This window comes from Chaetodon auriga, chromosome 7, assembly GCF_051107435.1.
Source record: "Chaetodon auriga isolate fChaAug3 chromosome 7, fChaAug3.hap1, whole genome shotgun sequence".
NCBI lineage: Eukaryota > Metazoa > Chordata > Actinopteri > Chaetodontiformes > Chaetodontidae > Chaetodon > Chaetodon auriga.
In genome coordinates, this window is record NC_135080.1 from 12,344,210 (window position 1) to 12,365,584 (window position 21,375).

The 21,375-nt window shown below is 41.3% G+C and overlaps 1 protein-coding gene across 4 annotated transcripts in view; it reads left to right on the top strand.

Annotated features, from left to right (window-relative positions):
• Positions 1–21,375, top strand: part of grik4 (glutamate receptor, ionotropic, kainate 4) — a 263,602-nt gene that overhangs the window by 117,090 nt on the left and 125,137 nt on the right. For all 4 annotated transcript variants that reach the window (XM_076735286.1, XM_076735284.1, XM_076735288.1 and 1 more), the window contains one exon: positions 8,129–8,262. In XM_076735286.1, the coding sequence (XP_076591401.1) occupies positions 8,181–8,262 (82 nt within the window). In that variant the 5' untranslated portion in view covers positions 8,129–8,180. The remainder of the gene's footprint in view (positions 1–8,128; positions 8,263–21,375) is intronic.

The following is a 21,375-nucleotide window of genomic DNA, read 5'->3' on the forward strand; positions in this document are numbered from 1 at the left end:
TTTTCTTAGACTTACTGCTCGTGGATGTCCTGATTCCATTTCATGAGCTGCTGCAGCATCAGACCGGTTTCCATCAGCCTTGTATTACCCCTGACAAGGAGACTGCTGAGATTTGGTGTTAATAAAATGTGTGTTTACTGCTGGGAGATGTTGGTGAGCATCATGCTGGCTGCTACAGTTCAGTTCATCCCAGGTCATTTCAGAGAACTGAACAATGGAGCTGTCAGCGATACTTTCCATATACAAATACCTGTTACGTTGTCCTTTGTTGAGTTCATTGTTTATTCTCATGTCTAGACATTTCAAACAAACAGGCAGACGTTCTCTTTGAACTCACTGCAAATTTTCACCCGAGGAGTATACATACCACATGCATATTAATTTTCTGCAGCTTGTGACAGTCTCTCAAACCTCCTTGAACATTGGTCACACATCACTTATTTCCATCTACAAGTTGCTTTTGTGCCAGTTCTGAGACTCCCAATGCAACAGCACATGAATATATGCAAATTTGTCAGTCTCATTATGCATCTGACTTGCCTTTGGTTCAAACTGTCACTTTTAATGGTCCATTTGCAATTGAATTACACAACGTTTGATGTGTGATTGGCAGGTTTGATATTTGGATTGTGTAAACTGTTGTTCTGACAGGCAAGTCAGACATCTGCCAGACCATTTGGGTCTGTCAATCGTTGATCTTCATGATCTTGATTGTCAAGCTGAGACCTCTTCTTGTAGTGTCTGACAGGAGTTCTTACTGGATGCTGAGTGGTTGATTTTGGGCTCAGTAAGAGAATCAGGATTAATACCACGCTGGTGTCCTGGAATGCTGAACAAGTTGGTGCTGTTGCCAGACAGTCAACACAATTGATATCGAAGGTCAACCTTGGTGTCAGCTAGTCAGTCAGTAAGACATTGCCCCCCTCCACCACTGTGTGTGTGTGTGTGTGTGTGTGTGTGTGTGTGTGAGGTGAGGGTCAGAGTAAAACTCTTGTATTTATAGCCTTCTGCAACTCTCTGAAGCCAGAGCTGCTCTCCGTTTATATTTGTGTACTCCTGTGTTGATCTGGATGCCCCACCTGCAATAAAACGTAGCCACTATATTTGTGCATCTTGCGGCTCCAATGGTGCATTTTAACTCGGAGCCAAAATGGTGCAGTTTGTAATAATGTGCCTGCAAGGTTTTAATCACAAGGAATGTTTTTCTCTGCAGGTGTGTCATTTTACACACAACAGTTCTTTAAATAGTCACAGAATGTAATCTGAATATTCAGTTTTCTTTCCCCAACACTCAAGACGACTTTCAAAGTAATGTATTTCAACTGGAAGTCCCTCGTTGCTCTGTGGTTAAGGTAGCAATAATAAATATGCAACATCCAGTTATACTTTGAAGATAACACTTGCTGAGAAACATTTCAGATGACAGTTGCACCAAAACCACTTGGTTAGTTTTAGGAAAGAAATATGGTTTGAGTTAAAATGACCTTAACCTTTTAACCTTAAAACAATCAAAAAAGACTATTGGTTTCACACGGGAATCGAGCCCCGTTATCCTGTGTGAAACTCCTGATTTTCTGGCTATTTTTACTTCACTCAAAGTTATGCAGAGTGTCCCAAAAGTGTGTGTACGCCAATTGTACAGGTTTGATTTTGTGACTCCTTCACAAACTGCCCTGATACTTTGCTGCAGTAGTTACAATCCCTACATTTTAAACCTTTTTCATTGATTTTTTTTATTTTTGGAGAAAATTTCATCTAATGCATATATATATATACTGTGCATGCACATTTCACTTGGTTGCACACACTCTGAGACACATTTTCACACAACACAGGGAGCAGGGGGTTGAGATTTGAGAATGAGATTGAGGAAAAATCATTAAATTGCTTCAGAGTGTCTGTTTTCCTCCCTATGCTGTATAAATACAAAGGCCTGTTTGTCAACTATGACACTGATGCTTAACAGCAGTATGTGCTGCAAGACGGTCGGTGTCACCCTGTGGCTTTCATAAAAATGTGATTTTACCAAAAATGGATTGTGTGTGAGTCTGCATGTGTGCACGCGCCTGTGCAAGTGGCTGTTTTTGTTGAACAAGCATGGACCGGCCAGTGGAGACAGCATATTAATAATTTGTCATAAGGAAGAATTGCCATACCATTCTTGAATGTGAACCTCTTTTATCAGTCTTTTCAATATTTTACAGTCTTGCAGCTGAAAGAATTCATGCAAATCCAACCAATCCCCACATTATTCCCATGTAATTACTACCATCTCTAACCTGTTTATCTGAGTCTTTTGCATATTGTTCCAGTTCTTTATTTGTGACACTAGCTGCACTAAAACATGAATTGCAAAGAAAGGTTCTGTCTCTCGCTACAACTAATTACATGTTTTGAGTGTTGTGAGTTCTTTAAATCTGTATTAATTGAGTTTGGGCTTTGCGGGAAGACAAAATAAACAAAAAGAGCCTATGCAGTGGCTAATGTGTAAGCAAACAGTTGCCTACCATTTAATGAACAAAGAGCAATTTTACCATCACATTTTCCAGTCAGCACTGTCTTGGTTCAGCAGCAGATCTGAATAACATTCAGTGCGGTTTTTTGGGGTTTTTTGTCTTCATCCCTTCACTTCTTCGCCCCGTCCACCATACTTTCTCAAAGGGAAATAAAATCTTTTAAAGTGAGCGACCAGCTTTCCTTCTGAATGAACAAAGTACAGTCTTAATTATACTTTATTCTCTATCTGAAACCCTCTCACTGTTTTTAAAACCTTGTTCAGAACAGCTATGATCACTCTGCAGCCGCCTTTTCTCTCGTTTCATCTCACCATCTCAGCCTGCACTGGCTTTTCTGTGAGCAAAGAAACAAAAGGAGAGTTACAATAGCTGGCATTTTATTTGTCACGATCCTCAGCCTATTCAGTATTCAGGGGAGGCTTATACTGAAAATGCAATGGGTACAACTCTATACAGTATGATTGCCTGTCCGTCTACCTATTCATGCCAACTCACAGTAAAAGTAATCTGCGCTATTGTTCTCTTCATTCCTCCACAATCCAGCCTCTGCCGCGGGACTTTAAAGTTGTTGTCGATCCGGAAGCTCAGGAAGAATCATCACTGTGTTCTATTGTCAGGAGGTTTCCGTCTAATGTGGTAGTGTCATGAGGACTGAAAAATCTATAAATACTGCAGCAGTGGCCAGTCCAAATCCAGCATTTGACATTTATTTTTAAAGATTTGTTTCCCAAACGTAGCCGATGTTTTATGTTGCCACAGTACAGACGTAGAGAATCGAATCAATCCGTGTTTGTCGTTCTCAGATCAGACGCTGGACTCAAAGTGATATCACAGATTGAGGAGTTTAAAAAAAACAACACTTTTCACGTCACCCTTGTGTTGAATGTATTGGAATTTGTGTTGAACTCTAACATGAGGGTTCTAACGTGGATCTCACTGAACAACCATTAGTGTTACAGATTGCATTGCCCCGCAGTCTAAAGCCAGCCAAGGCTTTTGTCTGTACTGAATGGTGATTTAGCCTGTGAGCGCCGCTGCTACATATCTGAGGTACCACTGACATTGATTTGCTATAGCTGCTTTCAAGGACATCGAATCAGCTTTGTGTGTATGGTTTTTTTGTTTTGTTTTTTCACTTCCAGTTGCAGTAAAACAAATAGTGTCCTGTTTGTAGACATGGTCAAGCTTTCAATTACTGTCTCCGAGATGTGCAGGCTGAGTCCATCGTCCAGTTGTGTGTGTTGTGAATCGAAATCTGTCTGATCTTGTAGAATCTTTCCTGTGCTGCTGTTCCCAAACTTGTTCCTTAGGTTATCAGTTGTTGGTTCTATGAACGCATTTTACATTGTTTAAACCATACTGCTCTAGAGTCAGGCTAATTGAACAATAAAGCGCAGTAATCCCCCTGTGTGCATAACGATATAAGCTGCAAGGAATTTTCAGTACTCAATTAATTTCGGAACAGGCCTCTCATTTGATGCTGTTTTTCTGTTTTTCTCCTCTTCCGAGAACCTCAGGGGAAGACTTTTGACAGCTGTTATTTGCATAGTTTTCCAAGGAAAGGTCTGTGAAATCATCTTGATGTGTTGACAGTCCTATCCAACTGTTCCCCAGGGCTCTCCTGAGCAGTAACTCAGTAAGGCAGTCTTAGAACTCACAGGATCTGTCTTATTGCCCATCACAGGCAGCGAGGCACCGAATGTTACCTAAATACCGACAAAATAAACGGTAGGAGGATGAGATTGAAGTCAACCTGCTGGAAACTCTTATCACAGTGCAGGTTGGAGTTTGGGGATTTGATTTCCTCTTGCAAGTGTGGGCCATTAATGCTTGAATATATTTTATTTAATGTTTATTTTAACTGTTTCTAAAAAGGAAATCTTTTTTTATTTCATTTCTTTTAGTTAAAGAAGTTCAGTAAGAAGACATAGAGTTCCTCCCTCAGTGAAACTTTTCAGGGCCTTAGGAGGGTTACAGACAGTTGTATTGAATGATAATCACAGACTTGTACTGTTGTCATTGGCTCATATGGTTTCAAACTTACAGTTCATGCACTTTCCTGGGAGTTACTAAGAAAGAACAGAGTGCACATCTTCCCCATCCTGAAACTGCAGAGTTAAATTGATAGTTGTTAACTGAAAGGCAGAGTCTTGATGATGTTACTGTGTGTTATAAAGGTACACCATCCAAAGGAGCTATTCATTAGTACATGGCATCCACCACATGGTACTGTAGCTGTAGATCTTTTTTCTGCTACATGAAGCATTTGGTCTATGTATCACATGGATTCTACCTTCAATAGACTTGATTGGCCGAGTGATTCTAGAGACACAGAGAGATGTTCATTTTGTTCTTAACTTGCGCCAAGCAGAGATACCTCTCATGTAGAAAGGCAGATAGTGACCTAAAACATACTTTTTATACTGTGTATAATTTACAGAAGTACACACGAAAACCTGTGAGGACCTCCACTTGTTGTTCAGACACTTCAGACACTTCCCCAAATCTAGACCACACCTACCACTCAAGAGACAAATGTACCGAAATAACCCAACAGGTGCAAACACAAACAGTGGACTTCCTCCTGATGAAAATGACATTGTGGCTACATTTGCACCTCTGCTGGCTTTGTGCCTGTACGGAAATAGAAGCTCTAGTTTATTCAGTCTGGCTGCGCTAATCTTGCTGTCTGCCATCTTCACAGGTGTACTGTCTGACATTTGGATGCTTTGTCCTCCGTGCATCTAACAGCCCAAACTGGCTTACTATATTTGGAAGGGTGAGTCTAAAGAGACTCGTTGTTTGTCCTGGCCAAAGTTAAGTCCTTTATACAGTTCCAGTTTCCTCTCAGTACAGTTCTGTCACGCTGGCCGCACTGACCTCTCGTGGCTGACCTCTCTCAACTTTAAAAGTTGTCAAACCTCTGCACCATAAACACTGACAAAAGAGAAGACACCGCCCTCTGTCTCAGCCTACCAGAACCACCCACTCCTTCGCTGCCTAATAACAAAGCTTGACCTTGATCAAGCCACTTGTGGGGCAGCGTAAACCAATGGTGAACACAACTTTGACATATCTTCACCTTTTATGTCCATATGGCAAAGTTGTTTGTAACCAGCTGCAGACAAGGAGCAACATTATCATTCATTTGAAGTTGGGTCCAACACTCCAATGCCCTGTTTTTGGCATTTTAGCTGCTGTAGGCTCCACCATGTTCACCAGCTAGTTGCTAACTGTGTCTTTGTTCTCTTTGGTGCTGAACAGGTAGTGTACTGTTGCGTTTTTGAGCTTTTTCCATGAAAATGACACTGAAAAAGACGACAGAGAGCCAAAAGTTCCTTAAAACTGAGGGGAGCTGCAGATTCATGCCACGGTTCTTTATAGGTTCATGACTACAAGCAATTTTAGATTAAAATATTGATTGTAGCCACTTTAAACCAATTGAATCTAGTCTAGAGATAAACATTAGATAGTCTTGCAAGTAGTGCGTGACTGTATAAATGCAAACGTGTCTTAGCTATAGTAATAACGTGGCTGATTGATCAGTGGCACTGCTGTTGGTCTGCTCTGCTCTGTTGGGGTATGTCTGTCTCGTGCTATCCTACGATTTGGTCACAGATCAAGTATAAAATATGCATATCAATAAATGTTGAATTTTTGTTATCCTTTTGTGTAATTTAGTCTACTTTATTTAATCTGCGGTAATCTATTTTAGAGCTAGAAAAACAATTGAATATGCATGGTGCAGCAGCTCTGAGGAGCATTAGATGCAATCACAGCTGCTATAAAATCTGTGCTTTTAAACTCTTATATCCATGTCTGCAATTAAGCATGAAATGAAAGAAGTCTGCAGTGTGGGCCCTGGTTTATAGATGGAGCAATTATCCACAACATGGACGAAATCAGTCAAAATAAGTTGCAATTCTGTCTTTGTGCTTGAAGAAGCTTGTTATTCTAAATTAGATGTTTTGTGATATCTCCCCACCTGGAATAAGTGTGCATGCTTTTCCTGTCATTGTCAACCTGCTGGGAACTCCTAAAGGCTCTGCAGGTCCTCTAAATCCTAGAGGAGATGAGAGTAATTTCTTAGGTTTAGAGGGGTGATAAAATACAGAAGCCTAAAAGTAGGACCAAATGCACGTATCCAGCACGGGTTGACTTGTGGGTCAATTAGGAATGATTTGCCCTGCTGAAATCTTTGATAAATACAGGCCCAGGTTCTCCTGCACTTGAGCTATTCCCATGACCAAGAACATAATGTACCCCGGCTCCCCCAAAGGCTCCAGTGTGCACCTCATTATCCTCACTGAAGTGGGTTTCTTCAAGGAGAACTACAACTTGTTTCTGATTTATCATCTCTGCAACTACAGCTATTTTCCATTTTCCCCTCCCACCATTACTGTTTAAACACAGTTCGTAAACTCATCATAGTGTGACTGAAATGAATAAACAGAAGACGAATCACTGAGAACACAAAGTAATGAATTAACACGCAGGGCATTTTGAGCCTTGGATGCCTGCTTGAAAGAAGTGATGTGCTTTATAAGCTGACCCTCTTTGTTTTCTTCAAAAGAGGAGACAGAGCTCAACGCCAGCAGTTGTCAGCTGCCTTTGGCACCCAGATTTGGGCCGCTATTAAGCATTTATGCAGCCTGTTTCCCCCCTATTAGTCAACCACTGTTACTATGAAAGGAAGATGGAAACAATGAGCAGGTAGGACAGCGTGTGGAATCAAAAAAAAAAAAAAAAAACGACAAACGATGGCTCATCAACATCACTGAATGACCTATGACAGCAGAGCAGATACTGAGACAGCCTGTGGAGAAAGAGAGGGCACAGAGGACACCATGAACACATCACACATGACGCGTATGACAGGTTGCCATAACCAGGCTGTGCCCTTGCAGTAATAACAATATTACAGCTTTAAAGCTTGTGAGAAGTGCATGAAGGGATTATTTTATGCATTGGCAAGATGGAGGTCTAGGTTGGAGAAGCAGTTTGTGACTGGAAGGTGACCAGCTTGATCCCTGTACTGGCAGCATAAATCTAGGTAGAGGAAGTGAAAGAGTAATGCTTGCCACTCCTAAATGGCCACCACTGAGGTGCCCTTAAGCAAGATAAGTGAACAACAAGAGGAGAGAAGGCGGCTCTCGACACTGAAATTCAGTGCAGGGATTTAGGAATGAGGTTGAGCTTTTAGTCTTTAGACCATCATCAGAACAAATGTTTGGATTGCAGTTCATAAGTCACCTTATTTGATTTTTGCCTCCGTGCAGGAGAGATGACGAAGGTGCCTGACTCTCCACCTCCAACACAAACAACAAAAACCCAAGAAGCAAACTCACTGTAATCCAGTAATGCAGAAAAGAAAAACAGCAATAAGGGCGAAAAAAAAGTCATCAGAACTCCTCTGGGCTCAGATTCACTTAGCAGCAGTTTCACACTCTCCCAGCATGCAACAAGAGAGATGGATGGAGAGAGAGAGAGAGAGAGAGAGAGAGAGAGGAGGCTTTAACAGCAAACTGCACAGCTTTGGATTGTATGTGTCCCTCTTGCTGTTGGTTTGCCTCTAAATGGTTTGCTCTATGTGCTCTGTGTTTATTTTCCAGGTGGCTGTGACAGGGGCACCCCCGGGGCAGGACCCATGAGGAGTCATAGAAGATGCTCACAGCCTGGGCGCTTCTGCTCTTCTTAGCCATGTGGGTGAGAAGCACCTCTGGTGGCCCGCTCTCCTTCAGAATAGGTAAATTGTATGATAAAATCACGACATGGTTCAGTCCTGTAAAAGCTCCTTTGCACACATTGAAGTCTTCTTTTTGCAGACTTTGATCAAAGACATTACAACTCGTCCTCGCAGGAGCATAGTCATATAATTCACACACAAATGGATTTATTTTATTTTTTTTTCCTATTCATTGAAAAATCTGTGACTATGTGGATATGAGTCCTAAATGGCTCTGAAATACACAAGACCCAGCCTTGACAGAGGTACAGATGTATCCACATTTGTCCTATGCAGTGTTGAAGAGAGACATTCATGGAATATCTGTGCAGAGTTTTATATTCTAGGTTTGACCGCAATAAACCATAGATTTAGACAATGAGATAGAGTGGAGATTTTTACAAAATTTAGTATAACTGAGAATAATCGGATGGAAACGTTTCATAATAAGTCATATTGAACAGTATGGCATCGGCTGAAAAGAAAACCATAATTAGCTGAAAGCATGTGTTATCTAAGAGAGAGTTACTGAACATGGAAGCACAATCAAAGCACTTAAAACGATGGCATGTTTTGATTGTAAGACAGTGTGATTTGGATGTGATGATTCAGTAGGTATGTAGAGTCTGTGTAACTCAACCTTTTCTGCAATTAGCACTAAGTTTTTTCACGCTTCATTTTAATTGAATCATCTTTCCAGCCTGTATTTAGCTCACATTGACACATCAGTAGGAGCACACATACAGAAGAACACTTTTTTCTTAACAGTCCAAGAGATGTTAATAGATTCACACTGTTGTTAATGTCACATGAAACTCAGTAAACATTTCACAGACACATTACACTGTGACTGTAAGTTGAGCATCCCTGCTTATAGATACAGTATGATTAGTATCATCTCTGGCTAAATCAATGGCATGGTTACACCAAAAGCTTGAACAGTTCAACACAAAGACCAGCAGAAAACGTGATATTCTGCTGCTAGAAATAGTGACAGATCGGTGGACCAGGGTTGGGACTGACTAGACACTGCATCTGGCACCAGGGCATGGTTCAAAAGTCTCATAACCTGCCAGAGTCTGTTAGTAACCAATGGGAGTTGTTCCCTCTTGTTATTATTCTCCTGCAGTCAGCAGGCCTCTGACACCCTGTCACTAGCCCCCCCGTCTACCAAAAGTTTGACTGACTTTATTTATGTATAAAGCCCCTTGTCCTAGGTGTGTGTGTGTGTGTGTGTGTGTGTGTGTGTGTGTGTGTATACTGTATCTACTGTATATAGAACCTGATGGAAAGTAGAGGTTCAGTAGCAGATTGGTTGTACAGCTCACATATTGTGCTCCCATCATAGCCTCTCAGTGAGGCTATGATGAGGCTATTAAAACATCAGATAAACCCAAACGCTGCATTAACAATGTCAGCAGAAATGGATGAAATTATTGAAAACAAATAGTCTGGCTTTGTGAAAACTTGTCCCTTCTGGTGTCATGGATTCAGTTCTCAACATGATGAAACTACTAAGTAATGACTTTCGGTCCCAGTCGTATAGGCTTGTGAATGCATATTGGAGCTTGAATGCAGCCTGATTCTGATCTTTCCCTCCTCCCTTTACTTCGCCTATTGTGCGTGAGAAACACGTTTTTTATCCTTCCAGTATTTTGAACCTTGACAAAATGGAGTCAGTTCAGCTGTCATCTTTGAACAGCATCAACATTTCTTATTTTTGAACAAGACGTTTTTTGGATCACTCACTGGTTTTCTCTCCTGTCGGCGCCCCGTCTCACAGCTCTGCCACAGCTCAGCGAAGGTTTGTAGAATTCTTTTGGTGGTTAGGCATATGATGCCCCAAACAAACAACAACACGGCTTCAAAGTTTACGATATCATCAAGACCAAGAACAAATCATTCCTTGTTCAGGGATACAAAGCACCTCTGTAGCGATGGCGGTTTATGTTTATCTCAGTAATGTTGCATAGTTGATGGATAATTAGGTGGTTGGCCTGTTTTTCCGCTTTCTTCTAATGTCGTCTGTGCACAGCACAGGTCTCTTTGCCAGTGTACTGTCAGTATGTGTTCTGACTCTGTGTGTGTGTGTGTGTGCGTGTGTGTGCGCGTGTGTGTGTGTGTGTGTGTGTGTGTGTGTGTGTGTGTGTGTTTGTATTAGTGCACAGGGCTGCACACAAGGTATAGATATGCACAAGTGCAGACACGCAGAGCCACACAAACAGTTCAAAGCACACCAAGGCACGCAAACAAACACATACCCCCCAACACCACCACAAACTCCCTGCCATTTGCGCTCCAGGAGATGGTATTTAACATGGCTGTCCCTCGAGTCCTGCCTGGCTGGCATAATGTCACTGTCTGGCCTTCTCTGAATGTATCAGGGCCAAAAACAACCTCCCGCCCCTGCCACATTCCCCGCCAGGACCAGCCAGCAGCCAGCAGCGAGCTCAGTGTAGGTGAACTGAGGAACTTATCTCTGCCTGTGCTGTGTAGTTGGCTAATCTGGGCTCTTACTTGCAAATTAGTTAGCATGTTTGATGAGTCTTCATGTCCTCTGATAGACCCTCTGATTGGGAACATGGGTACAAATAAAAGATGTGTAACTGCAGCAGGACAATGTATACATATAACACGCAGGGCTGTTGGAAGTTGTTGAAGAATAATGAAAGATTAATTACAACGATATTGACTTGAAAGTATGAATAATTGAATTTGCTTCAGTATTGCTTCTAATAAAAAGCACCACACAGACAAGTGAAGCTTTAACAAACCATGAATAGCATCATTTAATAGACAGTGTATTAGATAAAGTCAATTTGCAAAATACTATCATGAAAGAACACTGTGGTTGACAAGACCTCTTATTAATTCAGACATGGCACTGCATAAGTAAAATGTTTAAACAAGAAGAGATACTGCATCATATTACATGAAAAATAAAAGATCCCTGCTTACTACCATATGGTGCAGCTTGTTTTTTGGTGGTATTCCCCCATTATTTGCATGAGAGTGCCATTTAATTTCATCCAGCCGATAAGCCACGCTTGTGCTAATACACACATAATCACTACTATTTGTCCATGTCTGTTTTTCTTAAAACAGAGTGAAAATCTAGGAAAATAGTCAGAAGAGCCACATGATCTTTTACTAGAGCTACACTCATCAACACTCACACACACACACACACACACACACACACACACACACACACGCACACAAACACACACACAGACATACACCAACTGTCCAGTTCAGTATCAGAATGTAAATGCTAATTATCTGCTTTTTGTAAATCAAAGACAGTTGGAGGTTTCACAGGAGGTGGACTGTTTTTCTGTCTTATTGCCCCTGTTGGAATTAGCTTTACAAGAAAAGCAGTGGGAGCTGAGCGAAATGGTGTGAAGTGATCACTAAGGTTTTAAAAATGTTTTTCATTTCACTGTTGGTACATTTAAGTGCCTCCTTAGCATGACCAACTACTTACCCTTTAGAGATTCCAAGTAAGCCTCACTACACTGTATTAATCAGAGTTGATTTTGACAGACAGTTAGTAGATGTGTCTACTGTTTATTAAAATATCCAGACAGGCACTGGCATCAGGTTCTCTTATCTCTCTGTTTCCCAGCATTGGGTTTCACCACAGGGAAGGCCTCCCCCCTATGAGACTAACACTAAATTTAGCTGTTGGCACCCACTGTGTCGGCTCACTCCAGTGCTGTGAAATTCCCTCAGCAGATATCCTTTACTCACCTTAAATGTGCTGTCTGTGTGCAAGAGAGCGGGCTTTGGATTTAATTTTTAGAGCATGTGTAGTCCCTGTTTAACCACAGAGTGAGGATTAATATTGATTGTCATGGAAAAAATGTGTTGTGAGCTACGCACAATATCTCCAGCACAAAGCAGTTTTTATTGTTCATAATGGATTCGGGGAGCCAGAATCTTCCATGGTCTTGTTTTGTATTGTGTTTGAATGATATGCAGGATTTCACATGAGCTTTTAAAGAGAGACAGCACATGCTCGAAAGCTCAGCTCCAGGGTGTAGGTCTGACACACCAACATGGAAGATAGATATTCCTTCATCTTTCAAACCCTTTGAAAAGTCGCTAAATCTTTCTATATTGATCGACGTAGTACCTGCTCTAACTGTCTGCATGTCAGTCCACTATTAAACCTATCAATATGTAGTTTGTGTCATTGATTATCATTGCATCTAATTTCAAGACATGAATACACTGTCAGTACGGCTGTTTACTTGGAGTGAGTTCAGCAAAGGGCGGCAGGGGAATGTATTAAAAAACGGATATTTTGCTGCTGGTGACATTTCATGAATAATCACTTTTCTTATTATTGGGTCCTCAGGGAGAACTCAAGAGCCAGACTGTCTATGTTTGTTGGTTTTATTTGCTCATTTATTCATAATTTCTTTTAGCCTCTCACTCTAGTCAGGGTCACAGTGGCAACAGCATGGGCACAGAAACCCATGCATAATTTTCCCCGGCAACTTCCTCCAGCTCTCTGTCTGATCCCCAAGCGCTTGCAGGTCGGCTGGGAGATGTAATCCCTCCAGCAAGTCCTGCATCTGCCCCACGGTCTCCTCGCAGTTGTACACCTCCAGAGGGAGAGGCCCAGGGGCGTCCCTAACAGACGCCTGAAAGTCATCAACATGCTCCTCTCAACGTGAGGAAGCAATAGTCTCATGTTGCGGCCATCCAGAATGGCTAAACCGTACACTGTACCTCATCACTAGACAATAGCATTTTAGCCAATGTGTTCTGCCTCTTTTGCACTCCACATGGACTGTTTACCTGCATGCAAGTCTACACAAACGTGATGGTCAGTACAACTAGGACTACAAACAGAAAGCAGAACATTTAAGATACCAAAGTCTTTTCCCTTGCCCACAGACTCTGCATTCATATGCAAATCTGTTTATAGAGATTACAGTGGAGCAAGTTTACAACAGATGGTCCCATCTCTCATGGGTATGCTCCATCAACTTTAAGTACACTTCAGTTAAAAACAACTGCTGAAAGAAAGTGTGCAATGTTAAGTGTTCTGACACATTGATATGATAATGATACCTTTACTGCATCATGCCATTGTTAAACTCTGACCGTATTTTATTTCATTCGTAAGCGACCACTTACAATATTAAACAGAAATGTTAGCATTTGATGTATGCCATCAGAGGTAGCTTAAGGCCAATTTCATCTGCGGGGCCTTGGCAGGCCACAATTAAAACATGCGTACAGTGACAGAACAGCATGAACCAGGCGAGAAAAAATGGACACATGATAAATGGCACACAGCAGTACATCTCACAAACACGCACAGCAACACATGTACGTTAGAGAGATTAAAAGCAAGGACTTTTGTATACAAAGCAGACCTCGAACGCAGAGTCAGTGGTTAAAGAGTTGTGTAGCTTTTTAAAAAGTCTCAAAAAAAAATCGCTTGGCCTTGTGATTTTGTCTGCGCGTAATGGAAATGCCCGATACAATCCAGCCATTTTCATCAAATTTCCCGTACCTTTAAGTATACACAGAAATGTCAGCAGGCATACTGAAATTGCTTCATTTTTGAGTGAGGTGTTTCTTATTATTATTGTCTGTCGGTACAATGCTCAACAAAGAAAAAGGCCCAACAGCAGTCAGAAATTCAGTGTGATGGCTTCTGTGCCAGCTTGGAATGCAAATCAGAATAAGAATCAGAGTCAGAAAAAGCTTTATTGCCAAGTACGATTTTACACATATGAGGAATTTGTTGTGGTGAAGTTAGTGTATGACACATCTACTAAAAATAAGAGTACAAAATATAACAATATAAAAATATATGTATATAAATATAGAGTGATTGTCTTTGTTACAAAGTTTTTATGTGATTTTGAGATGTAATATTGGCAGCACAGTAGCTTTTGATTGTCACCGTTTCATTGACATCCACTGATACAGGTACATACGTCATGTCGTCAGCTGACAGTCAAGTGATTTATGCCAATAATCTCCTGTTTGACACCTTAAGACCAGTCATAATAACATTCGATGTAAAATGAGACTTGTGTTATAACTAAGCACTGGGGCATGCTGTATGAATCCTGCTGCTGTGCTCACAAACTCACACACCACAAGAGATCCAGCCTGAGGCTTGTTGAACACAAAATTTTCATATTTCTTTACATTACCCTAAAAAACACTTACAGAGCATCGCTGAGTACTGAGGGAGCAGCAACCAGACAAGCTCCACAGGAAAAAGTCAGACAAATCTCTCTTTGCCTCTTTGCTCCCTTTTCCACACTCAGTGGGAGAACACGACAGCGGATTCTCGGTGGGCTAAATTCAATTGGCTCTGCTTTCTCAGCAGCAGAGGCTGAGCGTGCACCATTTTTACCCAGCCTCCCTAGACCGGGGCTGTTAGTCAGGGTGGGATGCAGTTTATCCTGGGTTAGTTATGAGGAAGGTGAAGCGTGCTGAGTGTGATGTAGAGATTCTCACCGATTGTAAATACAGTAGATTTGTCTTGTTTCAATCAGACTTGACGCTAAATTTTGCAAAAAATGTTTCACATTCAACATTAACTTTAATGATTAATATCAACATTAAAAAAACAATATTTGTGTCCATCAATATTTGTTTATGGCAACTACGATTTAGTGAAGGTAAGCCAAAGCAAGTAAAACAGTAAAGTTCAGGAGACATAAGGGTTATGATTTAAGAGGTGTATTATGTAACATTTATGCATTAACATGTATGAAAACAGACAGACATATGTTATGTATTTCCTAGAGTTGTATATTTCAGATGTTTCCAACAACGTTCAAACCCAGAAAAACTGTCACTTTATTCAAGGTAACAGTGCATTTCATTGGGTTGCCTGTCAGTGGCGACCTGGGAAACACCAGGTGATTGGTCGAGAGTTAGGAACATGAATAAAACTTTACTACATTACCTCATCCTTGAACATTTCTTCCTCAGTCATGTCAGATAGATTTTCGTCAGCAATCGTGGTTGTTTACCAGTGAAGGCAACGACTCGCATGTACTTCACAAGTATGTCAGCAAACTGTGTCTTGTTTTCGTTTTTTTTTTACATAAAGACCCCCAACAGCAGAAAGCACATACTGTGCCCCTAAAAAGCATCTGCTGTGCCAGACTTTGCTCTCCAACATGATACATGCTACATGCTCATATATTCTGCTTCTTACTTTTTACTTTGCTACATGAAAGGCATGCTACTTCCTGCACTGTGTGTGCCTATGTGTGTGTGTGCGTTTAAGTATTTGTTCATATACTGTATGTGTGCACACATGAACAGTACAGTGTCCAGTCAGTAAGGGGTATGTGGGGACCAGTGAAATTGAAGCCCACAGGTGTAGTCTAATAGCATAATTAGCCCTGCTGAGCTAATAGCCACAAGTCAGCCACACCACACTGTCAATCCCCCCAGTTCAGCCCCATGCACACTCACAGTGACTTATTAAGGCTGGCTGTTCGAACCACCATGGCTGAGTCATTGTGCCCTTGCCTCCAGTCAGGTTCATTTTGCCCTCATACACTCTTGACTTCAGTTGGCATCCATGAACTCATTTAACTCACTGTTACTGGAAGAACAGGGAAGATGGCATGTTGGGAGGAAAGGGGGGTAAATAGCTTTGAGGGAAGTTTCCTGCGTTGCTTTGAAACATCCTTTGAATTGCAGCCTCAGTTCCTCTCTAGTAAAACTTTCACACATTTGTTATGAACTGAGGCTAAAGCAGAGACTAATGTCCAGCTGATGAACAATGTGAGCAGACTTCATGATTAATCTCCCTGCTTTTAATTACTCAGCCATGTGCTGTGCGAGTCATTAGGTTAATGACACTCAGACATGTGTACTCACAGACCTGAAGCTACAGGGCACATCTGAGCTAAACCCCATTTTTTGGTGACCACCTGTCACAAGAACCAACTGTCCAGTTCTCAGTGTTTCACTGAGATGTCAGCAAAGGTAATGAGGACATATCAGTAAGAAAAGGAAGCTTAATTACAAAACTGTGTGTGCGTGCGCCTGAAGGCTACAGTGATCATTGTTACAGGATATGTTTCCTCAAAAGTCGTCACCCATGTTTGAAGTTTGTTTGGCCTGTCTTCAAATAATGCATTTTGAGCAGAAGGGAATCCATGTACATGCAGAGACAAATCTTAACCTCAGTAGTCAACTGGAGGAGGGACAGTTTATGATTAATCTCCCAGGTTTTAATTACCAGGGCAGGTGCTGGGACCAATCGTTAAGTTAATGGCACAAATGGCAGATAGGAGTGATGTTGTGCAATTATGAACACTACTTTGCTCCTGAGCTTACAGCATAAATTATTCAGTAAGTCTGATAAAGTCACAGTGCACAGACATGTAGAGTGTGTTTGTGCCTGGTTTCAATCACACACACAAAACACACCCTCCTGAATGAATGTATCCTCACTGGGATTGATGAAGTTCAAATGAATGTTTGTTCATTTGCTTTTGCACATGTGCATGTCTACTCTGCAGAAAATGCTCCCCTATCCTCAGCTACACACAACATGAAAACACTGGTACTTAATATATTAACAAACTAATTAACAGCTGCAGGGTGATGTTTGTGGTTGTGTAATGGAGCTTGCTATTTGCTCAGATGGAAGGCATGAGCTCTGTTCATAAAAAATACCATGAGAGCATGAACAGTATTACTGCATGCTCTACAGTCATGTGGTGGTATATAATGAAGGTTATAACCATGACACTGTACAGCCCAATCATGGCTGGAGTAAATTGTATGAGTAACTGCTTTATATATAATGGATCACTCATTAAATATTACATTTGGCTGTGGGTGAATTCTTTTCACAGAATGGTTTGAGTAATGTGATGCACGGGGGAGCATTAGCTCGGTTGCACACTTACAATAAATTGCTCTATTGAATGTTGCCGCAATGAGTTAGAGCGATGATAAGATTTGTTTGCATGTACATATAATAAAAATAACTAATGCGGGGCATTTTGAAGCTGCCATACCAGTTTATTACAGGATCAGTCCTACAAGCACAGTCGATATCGTATGTGCATAATTAAATGCCATCATGTAGAAAATCACGACGATAAAATACTCCCTTTGTGGAAGTTGGGACATCACCTATTTACATATTGTAATGTCTAAACAGAAATTTCACCGCGTGAAATTTATTACGCATCATGAATTTGATGGCAAATCAGCTCTAATCAGTAAAGTTGAAGTCACTGTGTTTGCCCCCAGTCAGCCATCGTCTTGTCCCCGACATGACAGAAGATGGTGGATCGGTTCTCTGTCATCACCTGTCAGATCATACTTCAGAAATATTTGACCAGCACATCAGAACATTTCATTTATTCCTGTTTTCCTCGATGAAGAACACTGATATGACATCATATCTCAGCCTGAGACGAACACCGTCGCTCATTTGTTTCATGCAGTTTACATTAGTTCAAGTCCCTCTTCACTTGATTTGCAACACGTTCCTGTAGGGTTTTAAGTGGTCACAGAAAGCTGTCCTTTTTATTCTGGATCCCTGTAAAATTCAAATGGAGATCCTTATGATTGCTTTTAGAGGCCTGCATGATTAGACATCCACCCACTTCAGTGAGCCGTACAGTTCTTTTTCTTCTGCGTGCTGCATGTGTAATGTACAGTTGTACAATAACTGTCACTTAATACTTTGCACTGCATCATTTTCTGCAGGAGGACATCAGAAAGGTTTTCTGCTGTTTATTTTTATTCCTTCCGCATTTGCACCATACAGCACTGCATCTTCCAGACGAGGACATTAATTTTCTCTAAGCAGTAGCCGCTTTTGTGCAGCGGATCTTGACTCTCCTCATCCATTACAGTCAGTGCATTGTGGAGAGAGCACTGCTTTTAAATGGAATTAGCGGAGATGATTTGATTAGTCATGATTGATGCCAACCAAACACTTTGTGTTGTAATTTATTTTCCCTCCTCTAAACCATTTTACACCTGCAGCACGTGTGCACCGCTGCTGTGCTCACGTTTGGTCTCAAAATGACCAAATATGAGTTGCCACGGCCAACTGTGCGAGCTCCATGAGCATGAATGAACCAGTGCCTCCACTTATGTATGCCTCCAAATGGCTGTAAATGCTGAAAATGCTCTGTGTTTCCTCCTGTGGAGAGCCATTATCTCCTGGCAGTCAGCGGGGAAAAAACCTTTTGTTCACTAGGTTTTGATTAGGGCAGAACAACACCACATCAATGCAGGTACATATGCATGCATATTCTGGCTCATGCATATATAGTACTTAAACATCAGCAGGCACAGACATTTTCTCTCTCTCTGGCTCTCTTTCTGTGGATATTCTTAACTGCGCTGCCAGTAAACCTTAACTTTTCCAATGCCCTCTCATTTAGCTGCTTGTTACTCTGATGCAGTGATGAGATCTTTATGCTCAGATGGCTACAGCAGTGGAGGCAGTTAAAATGTGTTCTGTATCTGCATCCCTTGACCGCAGCATTGCTTATTAAAAAGCAGAACCTCATCTCTGTGTTATTGTATATTGCATGGGTTCAAGAAAGCCACAATGGTGCAAGGTAATTTTAAACGTCACTGCCATGAAGAATCATCCTTCCCACAATAATGTGTTCTGTAGGTAATGAGACAACATTTGTGTGTGAAATAGATGATGAGTACATTGATCTTGCAGTGTGTTCTTATTTGCTATGCAGCAACAAACACAAGAGAAGACAAAATGTCCCACCAGTAACAACTAGAGAGAAGGGTTTTTTAAATAACACTATGTAGCGTTTATTAATGGGGTAAATGAGCCATTTTTAAATGTATTCCCCACATTACATATTACTTAAAATGCCTCAGCTTTGTCCTGGCTGCCTACAATAAATAGGCAAGTTCAAGGCAAAGTTAAGGGCATCTGAAAATGGGAAGTAATAACAATACTCTGCTTAATACTGCAGGTAATGTTCAAAGATGATTGTGTGTGATTGTGATCTTCATTTTGACTCAAATACTATAAATGCAGGCATGTACACACACACACACACACACACACACACACACACACACACACACGCACACACAGCCAAGAACATATCTTTGTTTTTGTCTTTCGTACAGCACTGTTAGTAGGGGGTAAAGAAGATCACAAATGGCTGCCATTACAGGGAACTGTCCATGTCCAATTAATTCCAGAAAAGGAGCCTCACTCACACTCACTCACACACACACTTGTGACACATGTACTCATAGGCCTTGCAACACAAAAGAGAATCAAGCCTTTCTTACAGGTAGAGATGCATGTATGGCTTCATAGCTGGAGCTGATGAAGCTACTGGCCATGGGGTTGGATCATCACAAACACTTTGTATGGGATTTTCTCCGTTGCTTCAGAAAAGCACCAGTAATGTCTGAGGTTAGAACATAGATAACATACAACCCAATGCTTTGGGCAAGCGGTTTCATTGACCTGTCATGGCAGTTGTTCTTTTCTCTCCTCTTTTCAGTCTCTGAGGGCTGTGAGATTGCGCAGCATACGGCATATTTTTTCTCAATTTTCCCTTTTTTCTCTCAATTTACCTATTCTTGAAAAGTGCGGTGCTTGTTACTGTTGACCTGCAGAGGGTAAAGACAGTCAAGTGTCTCTTCCACTAAACCAGTGCCAGCTGCTGCTTTTCACCTGACAGCATGGAGCTTCACAGAGGTTCCCTCAATCCCCCTGAGTCTGAGCCCCTTCTATACAGCACTGTGACCAAGTATCAGGAGTCACTCGTGCAACAGTGACATAATCCCTCTCTGGGTCTTATGAAGGTGGGTGAGTGCTTTAATCCCTGGGTCACCTGGGTGTCTTGGGTTGTGTAAAACCATTTTAGGTCAATGTCCAGAACTTGCTGCCAGTACAACTTAAATGCCATTGACACATATTAATCCTTGACACCATCAGTCAACTCAGTGTATTCCACATCAGATGGTGAGACAACAGACAGAACAAACACAAAACTGAGAAGTGTGTTATGTTTTAAAAAGATAAAGATAACAATGTAGAGATAATATATTGAAACAGTTTGCTTGTTGAAAAACCTAAATACAAAAGCCTTAATAACCTGAGGCTTCATATTTAAGAGTTGCAGTGTGCATTCAATTATTTAAATGGGAAGACAGTTTTTTAAACGTTTCACAGTAGCTGCGGGCTAGCCTCGAGCTTCAGAGATTTACAAGATTACAAGATTTTGGTATTGGAAGTGTTCTGGATTCTTTTTGTAGTCTGAGTCGTATTGGCTTTGGTTGCATGCCGGTAAACAGTCCATGTGGAGGACAGAAGAGGCAGCACGCTTGATCAAAATGCAATCTTGGAACCCATTAGCTGTCGTCTGACAATGGTCAAGCTTTAGATATCTGTTTGTAGAGCTTATCCAAAATGTCATCTTCGTGTCTCAAGTTGCTAATCGAACTGTAAACAACGACCAGCACATGGAATAGGATCCGTTATCCAGATGTCCACTTGCTATTCCATAAGCCCCAAAACATTTCTGGTTCATCATTGCCAGAAGTTAGCTAAAGGGCTCAGAGACTGGTCCGTTTGGTGATTTACTAACTTTTGTTAAAGAAGTTTTATTTGTTTATCTGATGTTGACCCAATGACTCGTGTGGTAGTTGAGTATTGGAACCATTTATTCTTCTTTATCAAAAAATTATAATTCAGATTTTTAAAACAATACTTGCTTTATACCACCTTTAACATTTACCAAAGATCGATAAAAAGATCGAACAGTAATGATACACACCGTACAGTGTGTCAGTCCTGGTGGACTGTTAATGTTGCAACCTCCCATATAACCAGGTGGTGAATTTGCACACTGATTTTGTTCCTGTGCCCCAGTGTCAAATGCCTCTCTTATCCCATCCATCCATTTTATACCTGCATGAGCAAATTATCCATGCAAACACGCACACACTCACACATGCACATATGGACACCCCTCTCCCATGGCAGATATGCACACTCCTCCCTTGACACCCCACTCTGCCAGTCCCACACCATTATGCCACATCTTTGATCATGGCTCACAGTGAAGAGTTTGGCGAATCCTCACAGCCCCCCCTTCTCCAGCTGTTGCC